This window comes from Eptesicus fuscus, chromosome 19, assembly GCF_027574615.1.
Source record: "Eptesicus fuscus isolate TK198812 chromosome 19, DD_ASM_mEF_20220401, whole genome shotgun sequence".
Classification (NCBI taxonomy): domain Eukaryota; kingdom Metazoa; phylum Chordata; class Mammalia; order Chiroptera; family Vespertilionidae; genus Eptesicus; species Eptesicus fuscus.
In genome coordinates, this window is record NC_072491.1 from 3,230,634 (window position 1) to 3,251,470 (window position 20,837).

The window sequence follows — 20,837 nt, forward strand, 5'->3', positions numbered from 1 at the left end:
TCCCGTGACTATGCATAAGGAGCCGTTGGCAGCGGTAAATGTAAGAGGCAAAGAGAAATGCCCCTCACATGTTGGTTGTCCACCCCTGGCTCCCTCATTCTTTCTCCTTTGGAGAAGGTGAACAAACCTGGCTGGTGGGCCCCCCCCCCCCCGCCCCTGTCACTTCTCTCCAGTCCCCCAATCGATGTTATAAAAAGATGATGATTTGAATAGTAATGTACGAGTTTACAACATGTCATTGCATCCTCATTCACAAAGGAGATAGATTAAAAGCCAGATAGGTTTGTGACGTACCAGCGCCCCACGGCTCGTTCACAGCAGAGGAATGTTAACTGAATCCAGAACCCCGCTTCCGCTGCTCTCCGCCGCCGCCTCAGCGAGCACATGTGCGATGCTCGGAGGATGCAGTGATGCTGCTCTCCAGGGCTTCATCTGTGAGTTCTCTTATCTTAAAAACGCGCATCCTCCCAAGGCCTGAGATCGATTAGGCGCTGGCTCACGGGCCTCCCGCATCCTGTGGTCACCCTCTGGCTGGGCAGACACAGCCTTCGCCGGAAAACAAACATTCCACAGACGGGTGGGGGCGCCTGCCAGTGGTCAAACCATCACTCCTTCCAAGCGGCGTGAGGGTGGTCCTCGCGGAGTAGAGAGAGATGGCCTAGAACGCCACCCACCATCACACGGCTTCCGGTCCTTTTCTTCCTGCGGCTCCTTACGGAACTGCTGCCAAAGCCCATCGGCTCCAAAGACCCAACTCTTCAGAAGCTGTGAGAACAGCGGGGGACGGCATCGGCTGTACTGTCTCATCACCTTCTTACACGTGACGAAAACAGCTGGGGGAGGGGAGGGGGCCTGGAAACCATTTGCCCAATGCGAACAAGGTCAAGGGCAGGGTGGGAACTGCACGGAATCTGCAGGTTGGTCTGTGTTGATGATGAGGGATGTAGAACTAGCGCCGCTGGTGACTGGGCTTTCGAAGTCTTGGAAAAGGAGAAGGGGGAGCAGGCTCGGGTAGCCGGCCAGCCGCCTCCAGGAATGCTGTGCAGGTCAGAACGCTTGCAGAGCGACAGGGAGACACCCCGCCCACAGCCCCTGGAGACTGCCGAGACGCGGGCCCAGGTTTATTCTTATTTTTTACTTTTGTTAAGTATTTTTTCCATTGATTCTTAGAGTGGAAGGGAGGGGGAGAGACAGAGAAACATCGATGTGAGAGACACATGGATTGGTTGCCTCCCACATGCTCCTGGCCTGGGGCAGGGGGTTGAGACTGCAGTTGGTCTTGGACTTCAGCCTCCAGAGCTGGGAGAAAGGCATTTCTGATTTCTGTGGTTGATGAGCAGTCGGTGGTGTTTTGTTACAGCGGCCTGAATGGACGAAGATGTTCCCGTACGCCTCGCACATGCCTTATTGTGGGCCTTAATCAGAGTTGCAGGTTTAAAATGTATGTTTCTCTCCCAGCCGGTGTGGCTCAGGGCTTGAGCGTTGACCTATGAACCACTAGGTCACGGTTCGATTCCCAGTCAGAGCACATGCCTGGGTTGCAGGCTCGATCCCCAGTGTGGGGTGTGCAAGAGGCAGCCGATCCATGATTCTCTCTCATCATTAATGTTTCTGTCTCTCTCACTTCGTTCCTCTCTTTAAAAAAATTTTTTTTTAATGTTTAAATAAAGCAAATTTTTTTTTAATGTTTAAATAATTTTTTTAAAAGTATGTTTCTCACCCTGGCCAGGTAGCTTAGTTGGTTAGAGTGTCATCCTAATACCCAGTGTTGCAGGTTCAATCCTCAGGTGGGGCACATACAAGAAGAATGTAAGGGGAACAACAAATCTCTCTCTCTCTCTCCTCTCTGTAAAATCAATAAATAAACAATTTTAAATACATGTTTCTCATGCTGGACTATTAGCCTCTGAGGGTCAAGGATACGCTTTCTTCATTATTCATCCTCATTTTCCCCACGTCTTGTACAAAACAGGGGCTTTGTAAATGTTCTTTGATGACTATGTGAATGACTCAGTGAGAGAAGAGCTATTTGAAAATAAGAAGAAAAAAATGGGGCTAACCTTCAAGTCACCCTCGAAGGAAAATTTCGGAAGTACTTCTGTGTAAACAAACGCCAAGGTTTGGACGCAGCAGGGACAGGGTCACAGCCCGCAATGTGCGGTGGCATTACTTATTCACAAGCGTAAGGTGAAGCTGCAGCTACAGTGCCGCAGCCGCCACGTTCTCGATCAGTTTGCCGCCTCCCAGCGCCACCTGCCAGTGGGCTCATGTATGTTCCATGTGTGCTGTACACGGCAGCGCCTGCGTCGGACGGAGCTCCCCCGTGAGCCGCTAACGACGCTCGATTGGTAAGTGGATGTTTCTAAAAACTGCTTTTCTTGATTCCACACTGTACTCGGGTGCTGGCAGCCAATGGGTCACACACACACACACACACACACACACACACACACACACCAAAGTTGTAAGTGCTTTGGTGGTGGTGAGGTAAGAATTTTATCGTCTAAATGGAATAACTCACTTCTAGTCTTCATCATCAAAGTGCAGGCCTGAGCCAGACCTGGGTCTCCATCCAGTCTCTCCTGCCCATGTCGGATGACGTGGGGCACGCTCCGTCGCCCGGCTGAGCCTCGTGTTCCTCGTTAATGAAGGAGGAGTAATGCCGGTCTCCAGTGGACCATCCGTGTCTCACCAGCGGCTCTCGGGGCGAAACAAAAACAAGCACACACACACCTGGCTTTACGGGGTCGCTGGTTTCCGTGGGGTGTGATGATCCCCACCTCGGCCTATTGCAAGCTGCCAGCTCGACATCACGGAGCGGGGACGAGCTGGGCTGTGGGACCCCCTGGTAGCTTCACCATGGAGCAGGGTGGCCTCCAGGGCTCGCCCTGGTAAAGCGCGGCGAAGCCATTAGGGAGGGGTGAGTCAGGAGTACGCGTTTTGTTTTTAGTGTGTATGCACATGTAAAATAACATGTGATATACTGACATACATAATTCGGCTTTGAGCGATGGCTGAATGGAGAAACCAGCTCACCAAATCCCTGAAACTAGCAGTGGTCCCTCCTGAGCTGCCCAGGCGGGTGTCCAGCGCCCCACCCCCCGCTCCTGGCTGTCACACACGACGTGGCTGGATGGACCAGCGCGGCCGGGTGGTTCAGAACGGCTGTGCGGGCTCGCCTTCCCGCCAGCAGAGCTGAGGGTTCGATCCCCCAATGGGAGTTAAACGCCGCGGCGGGCGCAGCAGTGCTGTGGGTGTCCAGCCTGGAACATGGGCTGATCTTGTAAGCGTAGTGCTTAGTGATTCACAGTCAGAGCAGGCCCGCCTGCCCGGCTCAGTGGTTGAGCGTCGACCTATGAACCAGGAGGTCACGGTTCGATTCCCGGGTCAGGGCACAGGCCCGGGTTGTGGGCTCAAGGCGTGTAGGAGGCAAACGATCAACGCTTCTTTCTCATCATGGATGTTTCTCCCCCTTCCTCTCTGAAATCAGTAAAAAAAAAAAAAAAAAATATATATATTTAAAAAAGTAAAAGTAGGGTGGGGTTGAGAGCGCCATCTAGTCATCGAAATGCATACAAAACTGTAGGGTTTTCTCTCCCGAACATAAAAAGGAGGAAATGCACGTCAGACCTATGGGGATGGCTGCCACGGAGGGTAGGGGTTGCCCTGCCAGCAGTGTCTACTGAGCAGTCAGCGGGACGGTGTATCCCGGAGTCTGACACGGCCCTGGCCGCTGGCCTCTCCCCTCCCTCTGGCCGCAGAGGCTGTGCTGATCTTAGGAGCCACAGTCCCGGCTGTATGCTTCCTGCCTTCACGATCTGTGCGCGTCCACACGGCAGAGCGACAGGCCACTTCACCTCCGTCTCCAGGGCGTGGTCCCACTCCCCCTGCACAGGAGCCATCTGGAGGAGCCGACTGTTTTGCCCCCGATGAGAGAGCTAGCGAGGACAATCTGCCCGGCAAATACGGGGTTACCTGGTTCCCGGCCCAGGAAAGGGAGGTCCATGTGGACTTCTCAGGGTCTGAGACCCCAGAGCCACGTATCCACCTCTGGATACGCTCCCGCATGTTGCTCCTCTGAGGCAGGAAGCAAACAGTGTGCTAACGATGGGCTTAGGTGTGAGTTTGAGGCTGGCAGGGCCTGGAGAGCTCAGAGCAGCCCTCGCCTTGGTTCACGTGATTAGAACAAGGCGGCTCGGAACACAAGCTTTCTAACTTGCCCCAGGCCCCATGACGTTTTCCTCGGAGCCGGGCGTCCAACTCGGAGTTACGCCAGGTGTGGCCTAGTGGAAGGAGATACACGGACACCCCAAGAACCTATGGCCACTCACTAGCTATGGCCCTTGGACAAGACGCTGGGCACTCAGGCTACTGTTTCCTCCAGCGGGAAAGGGGTAACGCCTCGTATGGCTCATGCGACTCCTGCAGAGATCACTAATGCACACGTCTGTTCATTTACTCAACACAGTTATGGTGGCAGCTTGTCTGTGCCAGGCACCGGGGCGGGCACGGGATGTCGTAGTGAGTATCTCAGATCCCACCCTGTGGAGCCTACGTCCCAGGAAACTTGTATGCAAGTAGCTAAATACCGAGGCTGGCGAACGTAGGTTTACATTCGCACTACAAATAAATAATACAGAATGAATAAGAATGTAATAATAAACTGTTTCACGTACTCACAGCTAAAGCCTGCATGTGTCCCCCTGTAAATGTGTCAGTAAATCTATCACTGAGCCCTGACTCAGGGCTCCATGTAGTCATTGAAAAACAATAGGGTGTTTTCTCATAAACATAAAAATAAGAAGATGCAGCCCTAGCCAGTTTGACTCAGTGGATGGAGTGTCGGCCTGCGGACTGAAGGGGCCCAGGTTCGATTCCAGTCAAGGGCACATGCCCGGGCTGCGGGCTCAATCCCCAATAGGGGGTGTGCAGGAGGCAGCCAGTCAGTGATTCTCATTGATGTTTCTCCCTCTTCCTTCCTCTCTGAAATCAATAAAAATATATTTGAATAAAAAGGAGAGTGCACATCAGAGCTATGTGAAGGACTGCCCATGGCAGGGAGGGGTCTGTTACGTCAGCCGTACCTACTGAGCGTTAAATGGGACGGCATATCCACGTTCCCAACATGGCCCTGGCCCCTTCATGGCGCCTTGGGCACGTTAGGAAACGAGTTTTCTGAGCCGGGTTATTCTGATCATGTGAGGAAAGGCAGGTTCTGTTCTGACCTCTCCAAGGTCCCGACCAACTTCAACCGCACACCTGCTAGTTAATCATTGTCATAAGGCCGAGTACGGATACTGAGGGTGATGGAGAAGGGTGCGTTTTTTAAAAAATATATTTTATTGATTTTTTACAGAGAGGAAGGGAGAGGGATAGAAAGTTAGAAACATCGATGAGAGAGAAACATCGATCAGCTGCCTCCTGCACACCTCCTATTGGGGATGTGCCCGCAACCAAGGTACATGCCCTTGACTGGAATCGAACCTGGGACCCTTCAGTCCGCAGGCCGACGCTCTATCCACTGAGCCAAACCAGTTAGGGCAGAAGGGTACATTTTTATCTGAGAGGTCAAGGGTGAGATTTGGGCCACGACCCCTCAATGGCCTTCTCCAGCTTGGCAGCCTTACGGGATCCTGCAGGGAGCTTGGGTCTGCAGAGGCCTTTCGCTGGTTCCAAGTCGAAGCCAGGAGGCCAGCCGCTGGCCTTGAGTGGCGGTTCCTGCCATGGTTCGATTCCCGGTCAGGGCACATGCCCAGGGGCAGACTCGATCCCCTGTATGGGGCGTGCAGGAGGCAGCCGATCAATGAGTCCCTCCCATCATTGATGTTTCTCTTTCTCCCTCTCCCTTCCTCTCTGAAATCAATAAAAATATATATTAAAAAATAAAAAAGACTCCTGCTCTCCCACCTTCCCGGCTGCCCCCACGGCAGGTGGTGACGCCGTGGACGTGTGCGGGAACACGGCTGGACCGCCGCCCTGCTAAGTCCTGGAGCAGGAGCAGGTGGTAAGCAGCTCGCAGCCATGAGACCTCGCTTCCCCCAGCCCACCCACCCCAGCACGGAGCAGGCGGCAGGTGCGGGTCCCACGCCCCGGGTGTCCTGCTGACACAGGAGGAGGACGGAGCAGCCAGAGTGGAGGCAGGACCGGGCGGTGCCCAGCTGATAAGCGGAGGAGGTTGCCCTCCCTCCCCATCCCTCCTGCGGGCGGCCGGGTGGCCGTGCGCGCTCAGCTGGGAAATGCTCTGTCCGGGCCATCCCTGCTGCGTGCCCGCAGCCCTGGACACACCACGTACTCGTACTGTCGCACCTTAGCCCGTGCTGTGCCCTCTGGGGGCGTGCCCCGCCTCCGGGCAGGCACCCCCTAGCTCTGCAGGACCACCAGGCTCGGGTTCCGGCTCCCCTGAGCTGTTGCCCTAATTCCGGGGTGGGTTCGGCAGCGCCTCCTGCGCCCCGCCGGGCCCCACGCCCGCCCCTCTTTGATGCGCTTGCCGCACTGCCCAGCAGTTATGTCTTCACACGATCGTCCCCTCCTCCCGGAAAGCCAGCTCCCCGGGGACGAAGCCCAGCTCCCTGCAGAGCCCGGCACCTGACGGTTGCTCCGTGAATGTCCGTGGGACGCCGTGACTGCTGAGAGTGGCCGTGTGACATGGGGCACACATAGGAGACAGACGCTCCGGAGAGGCGCCACGTGCGTGAAAACTGCCCCCCACAGCCCGGCCGGCGTGGCTCAGAGGTTGCACATCAACCTGTGAACCAGGAGGTCAGGGTTCGATTCCTGGTCAGGGCACATGCCCTGGTTGAGTGTTCCATGCCCAGTGTGGGGCATGCAGGAGGCAGCCGACCCATGATTCTCTCTCATCATGGATGTTTCTCTCCTCCTCTCCCTTCCTCCCTGAAATCAATAGAAATATATTTAAAAACAAAAACAATTTCCTCCCCCAAAACAGAGACCGGTCCCCAGTGAGCCGTGCTGCCTGCCCCTGCCCTGGCTGCGAACCTGCCGCCCCGGCTTCAGAGAGAGCCCCGGTGGAAACACGGGGAGGCCGGGTCTGTCCCAGCGGTGCCCCGGCCAGTGCCAGCCCAGAGGCAGCCAGCACAACCAGCCCCCAATAGGGTTTAGCTGCCCCGGCTGCAGGCGGACGAAGCCAGTGGTCACTGGATAAGGTTCCTTCGCAGGGGCTGACCACTTATCCTTACGGTCATGCAGTGCTCATGTGAGGGCCACACTGAAGCCCTCGGAGCCGCTGAAGGCTATGGGGTCAGGCCCTAGCCGGTTTGGCTCAGTGGGTAGAGTGTTGGCCTGTGCGAAGGGTCCCAGGTTCGATTCCAGTCAAGGGCACGTAGGATGGCTGCAGGCTTGTGCGACCAATCCATGTGTTTCTCTCACATTGATATTTCTCTGTCTTTCCCTCTCTAAGAATCAATGGAAAAATATCCGCGGGTGAGGATTCAAAAAGAGAGAGAATGTGGGGTCAGGATCACACAGGCCTGCGCTCCAGGGTCGTTTCTGCTGCTGTGACTAGGTTCGTCCCCGCCCTGGGCCCCGGGTTTCTCACGTGCAGACATGAGCATCCTAATCCCTGGAGTGAGGATGAGGGCCGCATGCTGTGTGTCTGCGCACGGCCATGGCCACGAGGCAGCCATTCCCTTTCCTCGCCGGGACCTGGGTTCCGGTCCCAGTTGTTATCTCACTTCGTGGCCAGGGACTCGTCACGGGGTCAGAGACAGAGACTCACAGACCAACCGCTGCCCTGCGTCTATTTTTTTAAAACACCTTTTTATTGGTTTCAGAGAGGAAGGGAGGGGGTGAGGGAGAGAGAAACGTCTGATTTTTGAGAATCACTGTGTTGCAGAAGTTGTTTTGGTTTCAGAGAGGAAGGGATGAGAGAGAATCGCTGATCGGCTGCCTCCTGCACGCCCCACCCTGGGGATCGAGCCTGCAACCCGGGCCTGTGCCCTGCCCGGGATCAAACCCGGGATCCTTCAGCGCGCAGGCCCACACTCTATCCACTGAGCCACACCAGCCAGGGCAACAAAAATATATTTGAAAAGAAGAGAAATGGCGGGGACACGTGGAATGCCCGGGGGTCAAACAGAGGCCAGCAGAGGGAGTGGGACGGGGCCTCACAGCAGAGACCGGGGTGGCAGCCGTACCGCCTTTCACTGCCACGGCCGCTCCCACACCCCGCCGAGCGGCTGCTCCCCGCCGCCGCTCTGCACACCGCGGCACAGACGGAAAACGGCTCCTCCCCACCACCCCTCCCTTCTGCCCGGTCCCCGGACAGCGGGTCAGGACCTGAGTGGACGATGGGGGTCCCGCAGAGAGGCCTGGGCCGACTTCCCCGTGTCCAGTCCCCAGGAGGCCGCTGTCCCTGTGCCCCTGTCGCGTGCTGACCTCGCGGCCTCGGAGTCAGGCCTCCTCTTCTCCTTTCCCCGCAGGACGGACGGACGGACGTGAAGGGCTTGGCGGGCGCCCCGGGGCGGGCAGCCTGTTTGTTCCCTGGCCTTCCTCCCACCCCTCCGGCCGCAGCCGGTGACTCCCTGCCCAGCAGCCAGTCCGGAGGGCGGGTCGGTGTTCTGGGCCCCGATGCGGAGGGGCCTCACGGCTGCTCGGTGAACCAGGAGCCCACGGAATCCCTGCCCTCGGGGTTCCCCGGGAAGATGCCTGCTCTGCCTGCTCCGGCGTTCCCTGCACAGCCCACGTGGAGCCGAGAGAACTGCTCACGGCTGGCGTGCCCCCCACACCCTGCACCTGTCTCCTCGCCCAGCCGTCGCTCAGGCACACCCGCAGCCACATTGCCACGGCCTCGCTCTCTGTGGTGGTTGTTAACCCTCACCCGAGGATGCTTTCTCCATTGACGTTAAGAGACATGGGAGGCAGGGGGAGAGACGGAGACGGAGGGAGACAAACATCGCTGTGAGGTTGGTTGCCTCCCGCATGCGCCCCGACCAGGGCCGGGGATCGAGCCTGCAACCGAGGTCCGTGCCCTTGACCATAATTGAACCCAGGACCCTTCAGTCCATGGGCCAATGCTCTACCCACTGAGCCACACCGGCCAGGGCTGGCCTCACTCTGTGCAGCAGCTGCGTGCTGTTTCCATGTTCAGATGAGCCGTGTCCTCCGGTCATGGACACCCAGATGCCCATGGCTTTTGAAATCCGTTTTTCCCTCTGTTCTGACACCTAACGGTGCTGTGAACACAGGGCCACAAGACGAATGTTCCCTTCTCCTCTCCCTCCCATCTGCTCCCCCTCCGCCGCCCGGCTCACTGGTCCCCCGATGTGCCCGGCACGCTGCTGGGCGGGTGCCCTGCTGGCTTTCCCTCCTGTGGTTGGGACCCCCATTTTTTCATGCCCCAGTACTACTACTGGTAGTTGGCTGACAGCCAATCTATTGCCACGTACACATCTATTAACTTTTCTCTAAACTATTTAAACACACACAAGTGGGCCAGCCCGCGTGGCTCAGGGGTTGAGCGTCGACCCAGGAACCCGGAGGTCACGGTTCGATTCCCGGTCAGGGCACAGGCCCGGGTTGCGGGCTCCATCCCCAGAGTGGGGTGTGCAGGAGGCCGCCGATCCATGATTCTCTCTCGTCATGGATGTTCATCTCTCTCTCCCTCTTCCCGCCTCTCTCTCTGAAATCAATAAACATATATTTTAAACAGGGACAACTGATCAAAACGTAAAGCCTCACAAACAGATGGCCTCGCACATTCACACACTCGGTGAAATCCCCCCCCCCCCTCCCCGTTTCTTCTGTCGGAGGCTAACATCACTTCTGGATGCTTCGGACACCTTAAAAACACAGGAATTTTCACGGTGCCCGTACCCAAGCCCGCCTGTAAAAGTCATAGCTGTTGTTCTGATCAACTTGTCACCCCCACAAAACATGTCTGCACGCCCCAGGACTGCGGTACCAGACCCCGGGGAGAAAGGTGAATTTCCCAGGCAGCCTCTGTGGGGTCGCTGGGCTCCCGGTTAGAACCCAGTCCTTCAAGGTGACTCCCCGGCAATTGCTGGGCGGGGCTCCCTCTCTCAGACCAGGCTCACCTGCTGGGTCCACAGGACGGAGAAGCAGGTTCTTGCGACCTTTACCTCTATGTCCTTTAAGTCCTGGGCACACGATGTTCTGCCTCAGTTTACAGGTAACTTCATTATGCCTCATTAGCATTTCATTCTAATTAGCAGGGCCATATGGCATTGTAATCAACCAGCCATTCTCCTGGGACATTTGGCTGATGCATGAACTCGAACAACCCATGACCACAGTCAACTCTCTCTCCACCGGCTTACGTCCTGACCTGCCCCCTTCCCGCTTTAGGTGTGGGTCCTCCTCTCTCTGGAATCTCTGACTCACTCACAGTCCGCTCATCTGCTCCTCTCGATTCACAGACATAGCATTCCATAAGCAGGTACGTGGAACTCCAGGGAGGAAGCAGAACCCCATGTGCGCCAAACTTCCCTGCTTCCTCAGAGACCCGATTTCCACCCTTTGGATCACATCTAGCATTGTAATGCACATTTATTTTTTAATATATTTTTATTGCTTTCAGAGAGGAAGGGAGAGGGGGAGAGAGAGAGGAACATCAATGAGGAGAGAGAATCATTGATGGGCTGCCTCCTGCGTGCCCCACACTGGGAATCAAGCCCACAACCCGGACATGTGCCCTGACGGGGAATGGAAGCATGACCACCTGGTTCATAGATTGATGCTCAACCACTGAGCCATGTTGGCTGGGCTAATGGCACATTTATATGTGTGCATTAGTACATACACTATTAACCTCTCCTTTCCATATATATGTGTGCCTTAGTACATGTACTATTAACCTCTCCTTTCCATATATATGTGTGCATTAGTACATACACTATTAACCTCTCCTTTCCATATATATGTGTGCCTTAGTACATGTACTATTAACCTCTCCTTTCCATATATATGTGTGCCTTAGTACATACACTATTAACCTCTCCTTTCCATATATATGTGTGCCTTAGTACATACACTATTAACCTCTCCTTTCCATATATATGTGTGCCTTAGTACATGTACTATTAACCTCTCCTTTCCATATATATGTGTGCATTAGTACATGTACTATTAACCTCTCCTTTCCATATATATGTGTGCCTTAGTACATACACTATTAACATCTCCTTTCCATATATATGTGTGCCTTAGTACATGTACTATTAACCTCTCCTTTTCCTCACCGAGGGCCGTGGCTTTTCACAGACAGGTTGTACTTGTAGATCAACCACTGTACATCGGTTATTTGTGACGTGCAGGTTGTCTTGCCCTGACCAGAGGGACCCCCTTCCTGTCTCTTCAGCAATAGCCCGGATTTATTTTTTCTTCTCACAGCTTTCTGGTTTTCTGGCAGCAGCGGATGTTCCAGGCCATTCTGATTTCCCCCAGCTCCCAAACGGGGCTCAGCTTCTCTGAAGGGGCCCTGGCTGCTGCTAAGGAAATGCCCCACAGAGGTCAGTATTCGAGTGCCGGGGAGCAGTGGACGGTGATCAGATGGCTCTGCACGGCCACGGAGAAGACAGGACTCGGAGAGGTGACGCTTCCTGAGGTCGTAACCATGTTCACGGCGAGACTGCTCGGATCATTCTGACATTACTATACTCTTTCATACAATTTAAAAAATATTTTAAAATGTGTTTTTATTATTTTTAGAGAGGAAGAAAGAAGGATATATATATATCAGTGAGGATAGAGAATCATGGATCAGCTGCCTCCTGCACACCCCCTACTGGGGATCGAGTCCACAACCCAGGCATGTGCCCTGACCAGGAATCAAACCAGCGACCTCTTGGTTCATGGGTTGATGCTCAACCACTGAGCTGTGCCGGCTGGGATATATATATATATATATTTTTTTTTCTTTCATACAATTTCAAATGGACTCTACATTGTGCCTACTTAGATTTTTAACATCTCACTCAGACTGTGATTAACCCCAACCCTGACTCCATCATTGCTGTATGCCTCTAGGGCCATTATTTTGAGGTCACCTGTGTGTCTCCTTTCTCAAGGAAGCACCTTATAGAAACCAGCACGCCCTGGCGGGTGGCTCAGTGGCTGGAGCATCATCCCATAGGCCACCAGGTTTCGGGTTTGGTTCCTGGTCAGGGCACACGCCTCAGTGGCTGGTTGGATCCCCTGTCGGGGCTTGTATGGGAGGCAAGAGATCAATGTTTCCCTCTCAAAAAAAAGCATGTAATTATTCTGCTTTCATGTAATGAAAATTATTCTTTTGTCGCATAGCTGTTAGCTATAATTATAAAAGTATTGACACAAATACACTCCATTATTTAAATTAATGATTGATTTGTAACCAAATGCCATTTCCTGTTGCTACATTTGTTGACACCCATTCACGCACGTGCAGCTGTGAGCGGCTGGCGGCCGTCTGGGAGGCTCCTCTGCTCTAGGGACCGCCGTGGAGGCAGGATGCCACTAATGACATAATTTGGAGCAATTTATATTTAATTCCGCGAATGCCTCTTCATTAACTGACGGCATTTTGAGCGGTTCCTGGCAAATGAAAAGAATAAAGATGTTTGCCGGTTGAAAATGTGCAAATCACCCGGCGAAGCCATGGAGGAGCCAGCGGTGACTTTTTTTTTTTAAGATTTGACTTTGATATATTCTGAGGCAATGGGGTTTGGAGACAAATTTTAAATTGCTTCGTTTCCAAAATTCATCTGGGTTCCGCCCATAATCAATAGGTACCATTTGAAGGCCGCCGCGGGATAAGGCAATCAGCACAAAGCCGATCCGGTCAGCAACCCGGGACGACCCTCGGCTCCTGAGGGAAATCGATCCACGGCAAAGGAGCGGTGATTGTCAATGTTTACCGTCCGGAAAGGGAAAGCTTATCGCTGCGGCCCTTTCCAAACTAAAGGCGGGGATGGGCACCACCTGGCCACCCAACCGAAGAGGGTGCGGTGGGTGAGTCCCAACAGCCCTCCCGTTACCCTGGATCTGGCGCTTGCGGGGTGTGTGTGGGTGACCGGGGGACATCCCAGCCGGCGAGGCGGTCCTGCGGGAAGAGCACGGGGCGTGGAGCGCCCAGGCCACCCCGGGGTCTTCGTGGACTTGCTGTTGAGCTCAGCAAGCACAGCCCCGCTCTGCACACGCCTTCCCGCCTCTGCACCGGGGTGCCCATCTCCCAGCGCAGCGCCAACCCCTCCGGTGCTGGGCGGGTGGCATGAAGGGAGGCAGAGGGGTTCCTCTGGGCGTATATTTGATGGGCAAATGCGGGGCCTCAGAATGACTCCTTAGGTCCCAAGAATGGAATGAAGGAACAAGGCAGAAAGGCTCCGAGAAGTCGTGGCACCAGCTCGAGTGAGGCTGCTGCAAACAGGGAGTGGGTGGGCTCGCTCAGCAGCACTGGGGGGGCGTGGGGGAGCGGGGTGACAAAGCCCCCAGGTCAGGCTTCTCCTGTGCTCGGGCAGCTCGGGGAGAGGGCTGTGCCCACAGTGAGTGTGACGGGTGTGGGGCTGCAGGGCACGTGCGGGCAGAGCAGCCGCAGGGCGGTCCCAGGGTCCGAGGGGGCATTTCCCCAAACTGAGCAGCAACAGGGGAGCTCCTTCCACCATAAAAATAAGCCAGCGTTTCCCAACCTTCTCTCTCCTACTTTTTTCTGCCTTGTCTGCAACACGTCTACCATTTTAAGTTGAGTAATTTAAAAGAAATGTATTTAAAAAGAAAACTTTATATTACTACCATGAGCGGAACACACACACACACACACACACACACACACACACACACCATCATTTGTTAGGAACGGAAGGTAACCTCAACAATACAAGCAGCACAAACGCATTCATTTCTTTAACAAATAGCTGTCAAGTCAGACTCAGTTCGTTTCTGGGGCTAAAGGGTGGCCACGAGGGACAAAGGCCAGCCATTGAGAAAAGCCAGCGAGAGACAGTGACAGACCCTACGTAGAAGAGACCAAGTGACCGAGGAGGGTTCCTCTAGAGGGGGTGATGGGGGGACCCCTTGGAGGTGTCATTAGAGCAGAGACCTGAAAGACGTGGCAGGGCCAACCACGACCTTGGACTTGGCGCTTTGCGGGGAGGGTGTGCGGGTAACTGGGGTAAAACACACCACACAACAAACCACCAGCATGAAGACAAGGTGACTGCATCTCAACTAGACCCTGTTGCCTGCAGAAGGCGCGTGTGAGCCAGCAGCAGGGGAAGGGGGGGTGTCAGAGGTGCGCTCACCCCCAGCTGAGCCTTTCTGCAAGGCAGCCAGGAGGGTGGCGAGGAGACGGTCCCAGGTGGCCCAGGTGAGTCCCGTCTGCGTGGACTCCATCCGGTCCGGGTCCGGTCCCTCCAGCCGAAAGCATCCACTTGGGGAACCACTGGCTTCCGTGTATGGTTCCCTTGAAGTTCACCCAATGGACACACTGGTGAACTGGGACCGAGCAGAGTTGACTCGCTGCCCCGATTAGTTAGTCAAGGGCAGAACTGGGACACCAACTCTGAAGGCTCTTTCCGTGTCCGGGTGTCCGGGCCGCCGCCCCACACCAGGCGGGGGGAGCACTGGCTGGCCGGCAGCAGAGCTGGGAAGGCTCCGAATCCCGGGATCCGCACTCCAGGCCTCCGACAGCCGCTCCCCTGGAGGGGTTCAAAACGCGGAGCGGCGGAATCTGCGGAACCGGATGCAAAGCGCGGCCTCTGGCGCGAGCATGCGCAGTAGCCCTCGCCGCCCTCGCCGCGCTCGGCGCCGGGGGCGGGTCCTCCGGGGCGGACGTCCGCCACGCCGGCGTCAGCCGCCCGGGAGGAGGAGGGCGAAGACTCCAGCCGCCATGTTGGATGCCGCAGATTCGCCATAACCTCGCCGGCTCTTTTCTTAAAAAAATAAAAATAAAAACCGAAGCGTCGGCGGGGCGCCCCGCTTTGTCGGTGGGCACGGGAGGGGGCCCGGAAGAGCCCCAGGCTTTTTTTTTCCTCCGCGGTGGGGGCGTTGCCATGGAGACGCGAGCGGCAGGTGAGCGGGGCTGGGGCTGGGGGTGGGGGTGGAGGGGAGGTGGGGGTGGGGCGCGGCGCGAGGCCGCCTGCGGCTGGGGGCCCGGAAGAAGCGCGGCGGCCGCGGGGCGGCGGAGGGATCCGCGTCCTGGGGCGGGGAGCGCACGTAGCGGCGTCCTTCGACGGCACGCTCCGTCGCTGGCAGTATCCCGCCGCCTCGGGCTTTTTTATTAAAAAAAAAAAAAAAAGAATATGTAACAAGGGTGCTGGCGGAAGCGGGGAGGCAGTGTTTGCGCGTGCGCGAGCCGTTTCCAGGGCAACGGGCGGGGCTGGGGCACGCGCCAGCGACGGATCCGGTGGCCACGTGGGCGGGCGGTTCGAGTCCAGGCGCTGCCAACTCTTTGGCCTTGTGGCTGAGCCTCGGTCTTGCCTGGCCTCAGTTTCCTCCTCTGTGAAGTGGGTAGCACCTTTAGACCCGCGTACTCGGCCAGGACGCCTGGAAGGGACAGAGTTCAGCTGAGCTGCTGAGGAAGAGCGCCTTTGGGTCCTACTAGTCACCGGAGGATGCAGTAAACGCGAGGGACTGGCCTTGCAACTGGTGACCTGGTGACACGCCGTGATAAGTTGGCATTTACTCTCCACCTGCTGCCCAGGTCTGCGGGGGCCTTGTTCCCCGTCGTTGAGCTCCCATGCCACCTCCTCCAGGCAGCCCTCTCTGGTTTCTGGCTTCCCGGCAGAAGCGGGTTCTCGGCATTCTCGATGGAGTCCAGCCTTTGTTCTCTAGGCGGAGGCCATGTGGGAAGTGCCCACGTGAGGGGCACGGCAGGAATAGGGCTTGGCGGCGGGCACAGACCAGAGGGGCTGGAAAGACAGCCCGAGGTAGGGACGTGGTTGGGATGGGGTGACTGCATCCTGGCTCGTGTTTAGAGTCACGGTCAAGGTGTTGCCGGTGGAAATAGGGCTCCTCCACGGAGTCAAGAGACCCAGGCATGGGGGGGGGGTGGTGTCCTGGTCAGATTTCCTGGGGCAGAGCCCCAGCCGGTGTGGCTCAGTGGATAGAATGTCCGCCTGCGGACTGAAGGGTCCTGGGTTCAGTTCCTGTCAAGGGCACATGCCTGGGTTGCAGGCTTGATCCCCAGTAGCGGGGTGCAGGAGGCAGCCGATCAATGATTCTCTCTCATCAATGTTTCTCTCTCAAATCAATACACACACACACACACACACACAAGACTTACTGGGGCAGAAATGAAAGACTGCCCCAGGTGCCCCGAGGCTGTGTCTCATCCGCGCCAGGGGGTTCAGCTCCTCGCCACGACGGTCCTCCTCAGCCCAGAGGCAGGGCCGGGCCCAGAACTTCTGTGCCATGACTTCCGCCCAGGCCAGAGCTGAGTCCAGCCCCGTCTGTGCCCCCACCTGGCTGGCTTAGTCCGTGCTCCCTGCTGCGCCCCGGCCGCCGCTGTGCTCCCGCACCCAGGCTTGCGCTGAGCCCACAGGTGGAGCCGGTGTCGGTGCAGCCGCTGCCAGGCCTGCGGGGCGGCTACGGAGAGAAAACTGCGTGGACGCCGGGGCAGGTGAACACGTGTTCCGGAGGGAGGGGCCTTTGTTAAGCTTATGACCTTACCTTGGGCTTGGGGAGGACCAGCTCTTTCGCACTGACCAGTCGCTTTCCGAACCCTTTGTGGCTTGTGCCGGCCCGCCCCTACCCAGGCAGGCCTTTCCCAGATGCGACCCCTCCCCTTCGTGGCTGCCCCCTTGGCTCCTGCTGCCATGTGCCTGGCAGAGGGGTTTCCCCGTTACTGTTCTTTCTCTCCCTAGACCAGTGGTCGGCAAACTCATCAGCCAACAGAGCCAAATATAAACAGTACAACGATTGACATTTCTTTTGAGAGCCACATTTTTTAAACTTAAACTTCTTCTAACGCCACTTCTTCAAAATAGACTCGCCCAGGCCGTGGTATTTTGTGGAAGAGCCACACTCACGGGGCCCAAGAGCCGCATGTGGCTCGCGAGCCACAGTTTGCTGACCACCGTCCTCGGTAATCCCAGCTGCCTCCTACACGCTCGCAATCTGGGCATGTGCCCTGACCAGGAATCGAACCCGTGACCTCTTGGTTCATGAGTCGTCACTCAACCACTGAGCCACACCGGCCGGGCTAGAGCTTAATAGTTAATTACAACAGTCCCCCGCTTATCCGCGGTTTCGATTTTAATGGTTTCAGTTACCTACCCATGGCCATCGCACCGTGATCCAAAAATATGAAAGGGAAAATTCCAGAAATTAACAACTCGTGAGTTAAATTGTGCACCGTTCTGAGTAGCGTGATGGACTCTCCCGCTCGGTCTGTGAGTGACCCCTTGGTCCACCCACGTCTCCCTGCTACTCCCTCCGTAGCACCCCGGTGACCAGATCGACTGTCGGGGTGTCCCAGTGGGGGTGTTCATGAGAACGGCCCCAAAGGGCAAGAGCAGTGAAGCTGGCAATTCGGATGCGCCACAGAGAAGCCGCAAAGTGCTTCCTTTAAGGGCAAAGGTGAAAGTTCTCAACTTGGAAGTAAGCACAGGGAGAATAGTCATAACATTCAATAGCTATGCAAGGTGCCAGGTGGGTACCAGACTTATCGGGGAGAACGCTTCGTGAGTTAAATAAATGTCCAACCATATGCTGCGTGCCTGAAACGGAAATGAAATAATACTGAATGTCAACTGTAATTGAAAAATAAAAAAATAAAAATCCTATAGAAAACATATTTATTGGTGATACAATGAAAGCTTTCTCTTTGAAATTAAGAATAAAATAGGAATGCTTTTTATAGTCACTTCTATTTCACCTTTAAAAATTAATTTATTAAAAAATAAGTTTTTATTGATTTCAGAGAGAGGAAGGGAGAGGGATAGAAACATTAGTGATGAGAGAGAATCATCCATCAGCTGCCTCCTGCACGCCCCCTACTGGGCATTGAACCCACGCACATTTCTCTGTTGACCGTGAATGTCTTTATTGCAGTCATCATCGAGCTCTTTGAGCTTTTGACTGTATTTTCCATTAAATGGTATGGATGGCTTTGGAGCGTATCATCTTTTAGGGGAGGCAGATTAAACACCATTAAATACGGGATTACAGAGGGTGGCGGTTTCTCCTAAGGTGAACGGGGCCGGGGGACAGGAAGGGGACCTAACTGCTGTGGGAGGGGTCGAAGAACGGCCTCTGAGAAAGTGAGGTAGGAGCCGAGTCAGCAGTCAGGCTCCCGAACGGGAAGAACGAGTGCGATGGGCAGAGCGCAGGCCCCTGCCGGTCCTCTCCGCTGTGCAGAGTTCCAGCGCGCAGCTCCGAGCTGGGCCAGAGGCGGGTTCTCCGCTGCCCTCTCTTTCCCACTGGGGGACGCACCTGTGACTGGACCTGCTGCAGGTCACCCGGGAGACACCCCTGTCTGCAGAGGTGGGGCTGTGAGCTGGAGGGGGGCTGCGGGCACCGCGGAGCCAGGGGCCTGCCCAGCCTGGCTGAGGCCTGGGTGCTGGCCCCAGGCGCGAGCAGGAGAGCGAGGCCTGCAGACGCTTGTGGTGCTGGGCTGTGGGGGAGCTGGCCTGGTGGGTCTGCCACAGCTGCCCTAGCGGAGCCGGGTCTGGGAGAAGGGCGGCTGCCTGAACTTGTGAACATCAGTGGGGGCTGCCCACCTGGGTGAGGGTGAGGGTGAGGGTGAGGGTGAGGGGGCTACCTGTCTTCCCCCCTCAGCAGCCCCAGAAACTGGCCGGGAGGCTGGACCTACTACCTCTCCACCCCTTCTAAGGCAACAGCCTATGAAGTTAGACCACAAATACGACTGCGATCACTTGCCCAGTTGGCGTGGCTCAGCGGTTAAGTGTCGACCTATGAACCAGGAGGTGAGGGTTCAGTTCCTGGTCAGGGCACATGCTCAGATTGTGGGCTTGATCCCCAGTGTGGGGCATGTAGGAGGCAGCTGATCATTGATTCTCATCCTTGATGTTTCTATCTCTCTCTCCCTCTCCCTTCCTCTCTGAAATCAATAAAAAATATCTTCTATGCATATAAAAGGCTAACATGCTAAGTGTCCGACCGGTTGCTAAGATGCGCACTGACCACCAAGGGGCAGACACTCAATGCAGGAGCTGCCGAGCTGCAGTGACTTGGCAGTGGCGGTTCTTGGGTGACGCACCCCAAAACCAGAGAGGAGGGAGCCCGATTCCTCGAGGGGCCACGCAATTCCACCTTCGGCCGTGGGTTATGTTGTTGCTGGGGCACTGTCACCCGAATCTGGTTACTGCACACTTGTGTTTGCGTTCCACACCCTGTATGACAGCAGCTTTGCAGAGTGCCCTCTCGCACTCCGGGACCCCTTGGGGGATGTCTGAGAGCTGGTTTCAGCCCGATCTCCGCAGGCCAGGCCGAGGGACCCCACATGCTGGAGGGACCCCGCTCACTCCGCAGATGCCCTTCTAGCCACAGTGCCACTCCAGGTGCGGCCAGTCGGGGAGGGACTGCGGGAGGTTGTCTCCAGGGCATGTCCAACCCGTCTCGCCCCGCCCCGCCCCGCCGGCCACCTTCTGATTAGTTTCCTTTCAATGTGCACAAATCCGTGCAGCGGGGCACTAGTATAAGAAACCCACAAAAAACCGGCACTTTAAGTTATTCTCAGGAACAAAATTATTTATGTTCCTGGAGGGCGGGTCTGTGCCTTATTCGTTGCTAGCTCAGTGTGTGATTTATATTGCACATTCGTTAAATGTTGAATTGTGAGATTAATGCACATAAGTTAAAGTTACTTTTCCCCTGATCAGAAAGAACAGCTCAGGTGTCTGGAAAGTACACCTAATGCTGAGGTCATGTCTTAGCCCCAGGAAGAGGGAGCGGGCTGGTGGCTGCGTGGTGGCCGGGGGCGTCTGCGGAGTCTCCTTCCCCGCGGCTCTTCTCGCTTGAATTGGAAGGTCTCTTCTGGAATGTGGAAGGACCTTCGGCAGGTCTGAATATTAAAGGCAGTTCTTCCTCCTAGAATTAATGTTCACGCTCAGAACACTTCAGAGCCGAGGCCGGTCTCAGCCTTTCCTTTAAAGTTCGCAGATGGGTCTGCACGTCTCTGACCTCTGCCTGCAGCCGCCCCCCCCCCCCCCCCCCCCCCCCGGCTGTTACTCTGTCTCCTTCGAGGACGACCCCCGGAGCCCAGGACACACAGCCGGCTGCCGAGCCGTGACCGTCACGAGTGGAAATGTGTCCGCTGCTGCTCTGCGCTAGCCGTGGGGGCAGGGACTCTGGGCGGCAAGGGCCAAGTTTCCAGCCTTCACCTTCAGCAGCGAGGAGGGAGGCGGTCAGCCGCACAGAGGGCCTGAAAGAAGCGCAGACAGCGGCCCTGGAAACCCGGGGCTGGCCGTGGGCACCGCAGTCCCCTCACATCCACTGTACAGCGGGAGAGGACTTAGCACATAAAAATATTATTTATTTTTAAAAAAAATATACTTTTTATTGTTGATAGTATTACAGATGTCTCCCATTTCCCCCTCTTTACCCCCTTTCTCCCAGTCCCTGCCCCCCACCCAGGTCTTCACTACCCTATTAGCACATTTAGAAATATATATATATATGTGTGTGTGTGTGTGTGTATATATATATATATACATATACATATATATATATATATATATATATATATATATTTTTTTTTTTTATTTCCGAGAGGAAGGGAGAGTGAGAGAGAGAGGAACATCAATGATGAGAGAGACTCACTGATAGGCTGCCTCCTGCAGGCCCCCCACTGGGGATCCAGCTCGCCACCTGGGCATGTGCCCCAACCGGGAATCGAACCATGACCTCCTGGTTCATTGGTCAATGCT

General features: G+C 55.7%; 1 protein-coding gene across 1 annotated transcript in view; it reads left to right on the forward strand.

Moving 5' to 3' along the window:
• The first annotated feature begins 14,584 nt into the window (after positions 1-14,584).
• Positions 14,585-20,837, forward strand: part of ZFAT (zinc finger and AT-hook domain containing) — a 53,722-nt gene continuing 47,469 nt past the window's right edge. The window contains exon 1 of the mRNA XM_054708656.1: positions 14,585-15,018. Coding sequence (XP_054564631.1) covers positions 14,844-15,018 — 175 coding nt within the window. The 5' untranslated portion in view covers positions 14,585-14,843. The remainder of the gene's footprint in view (positions 15,019-20,837) is intronic.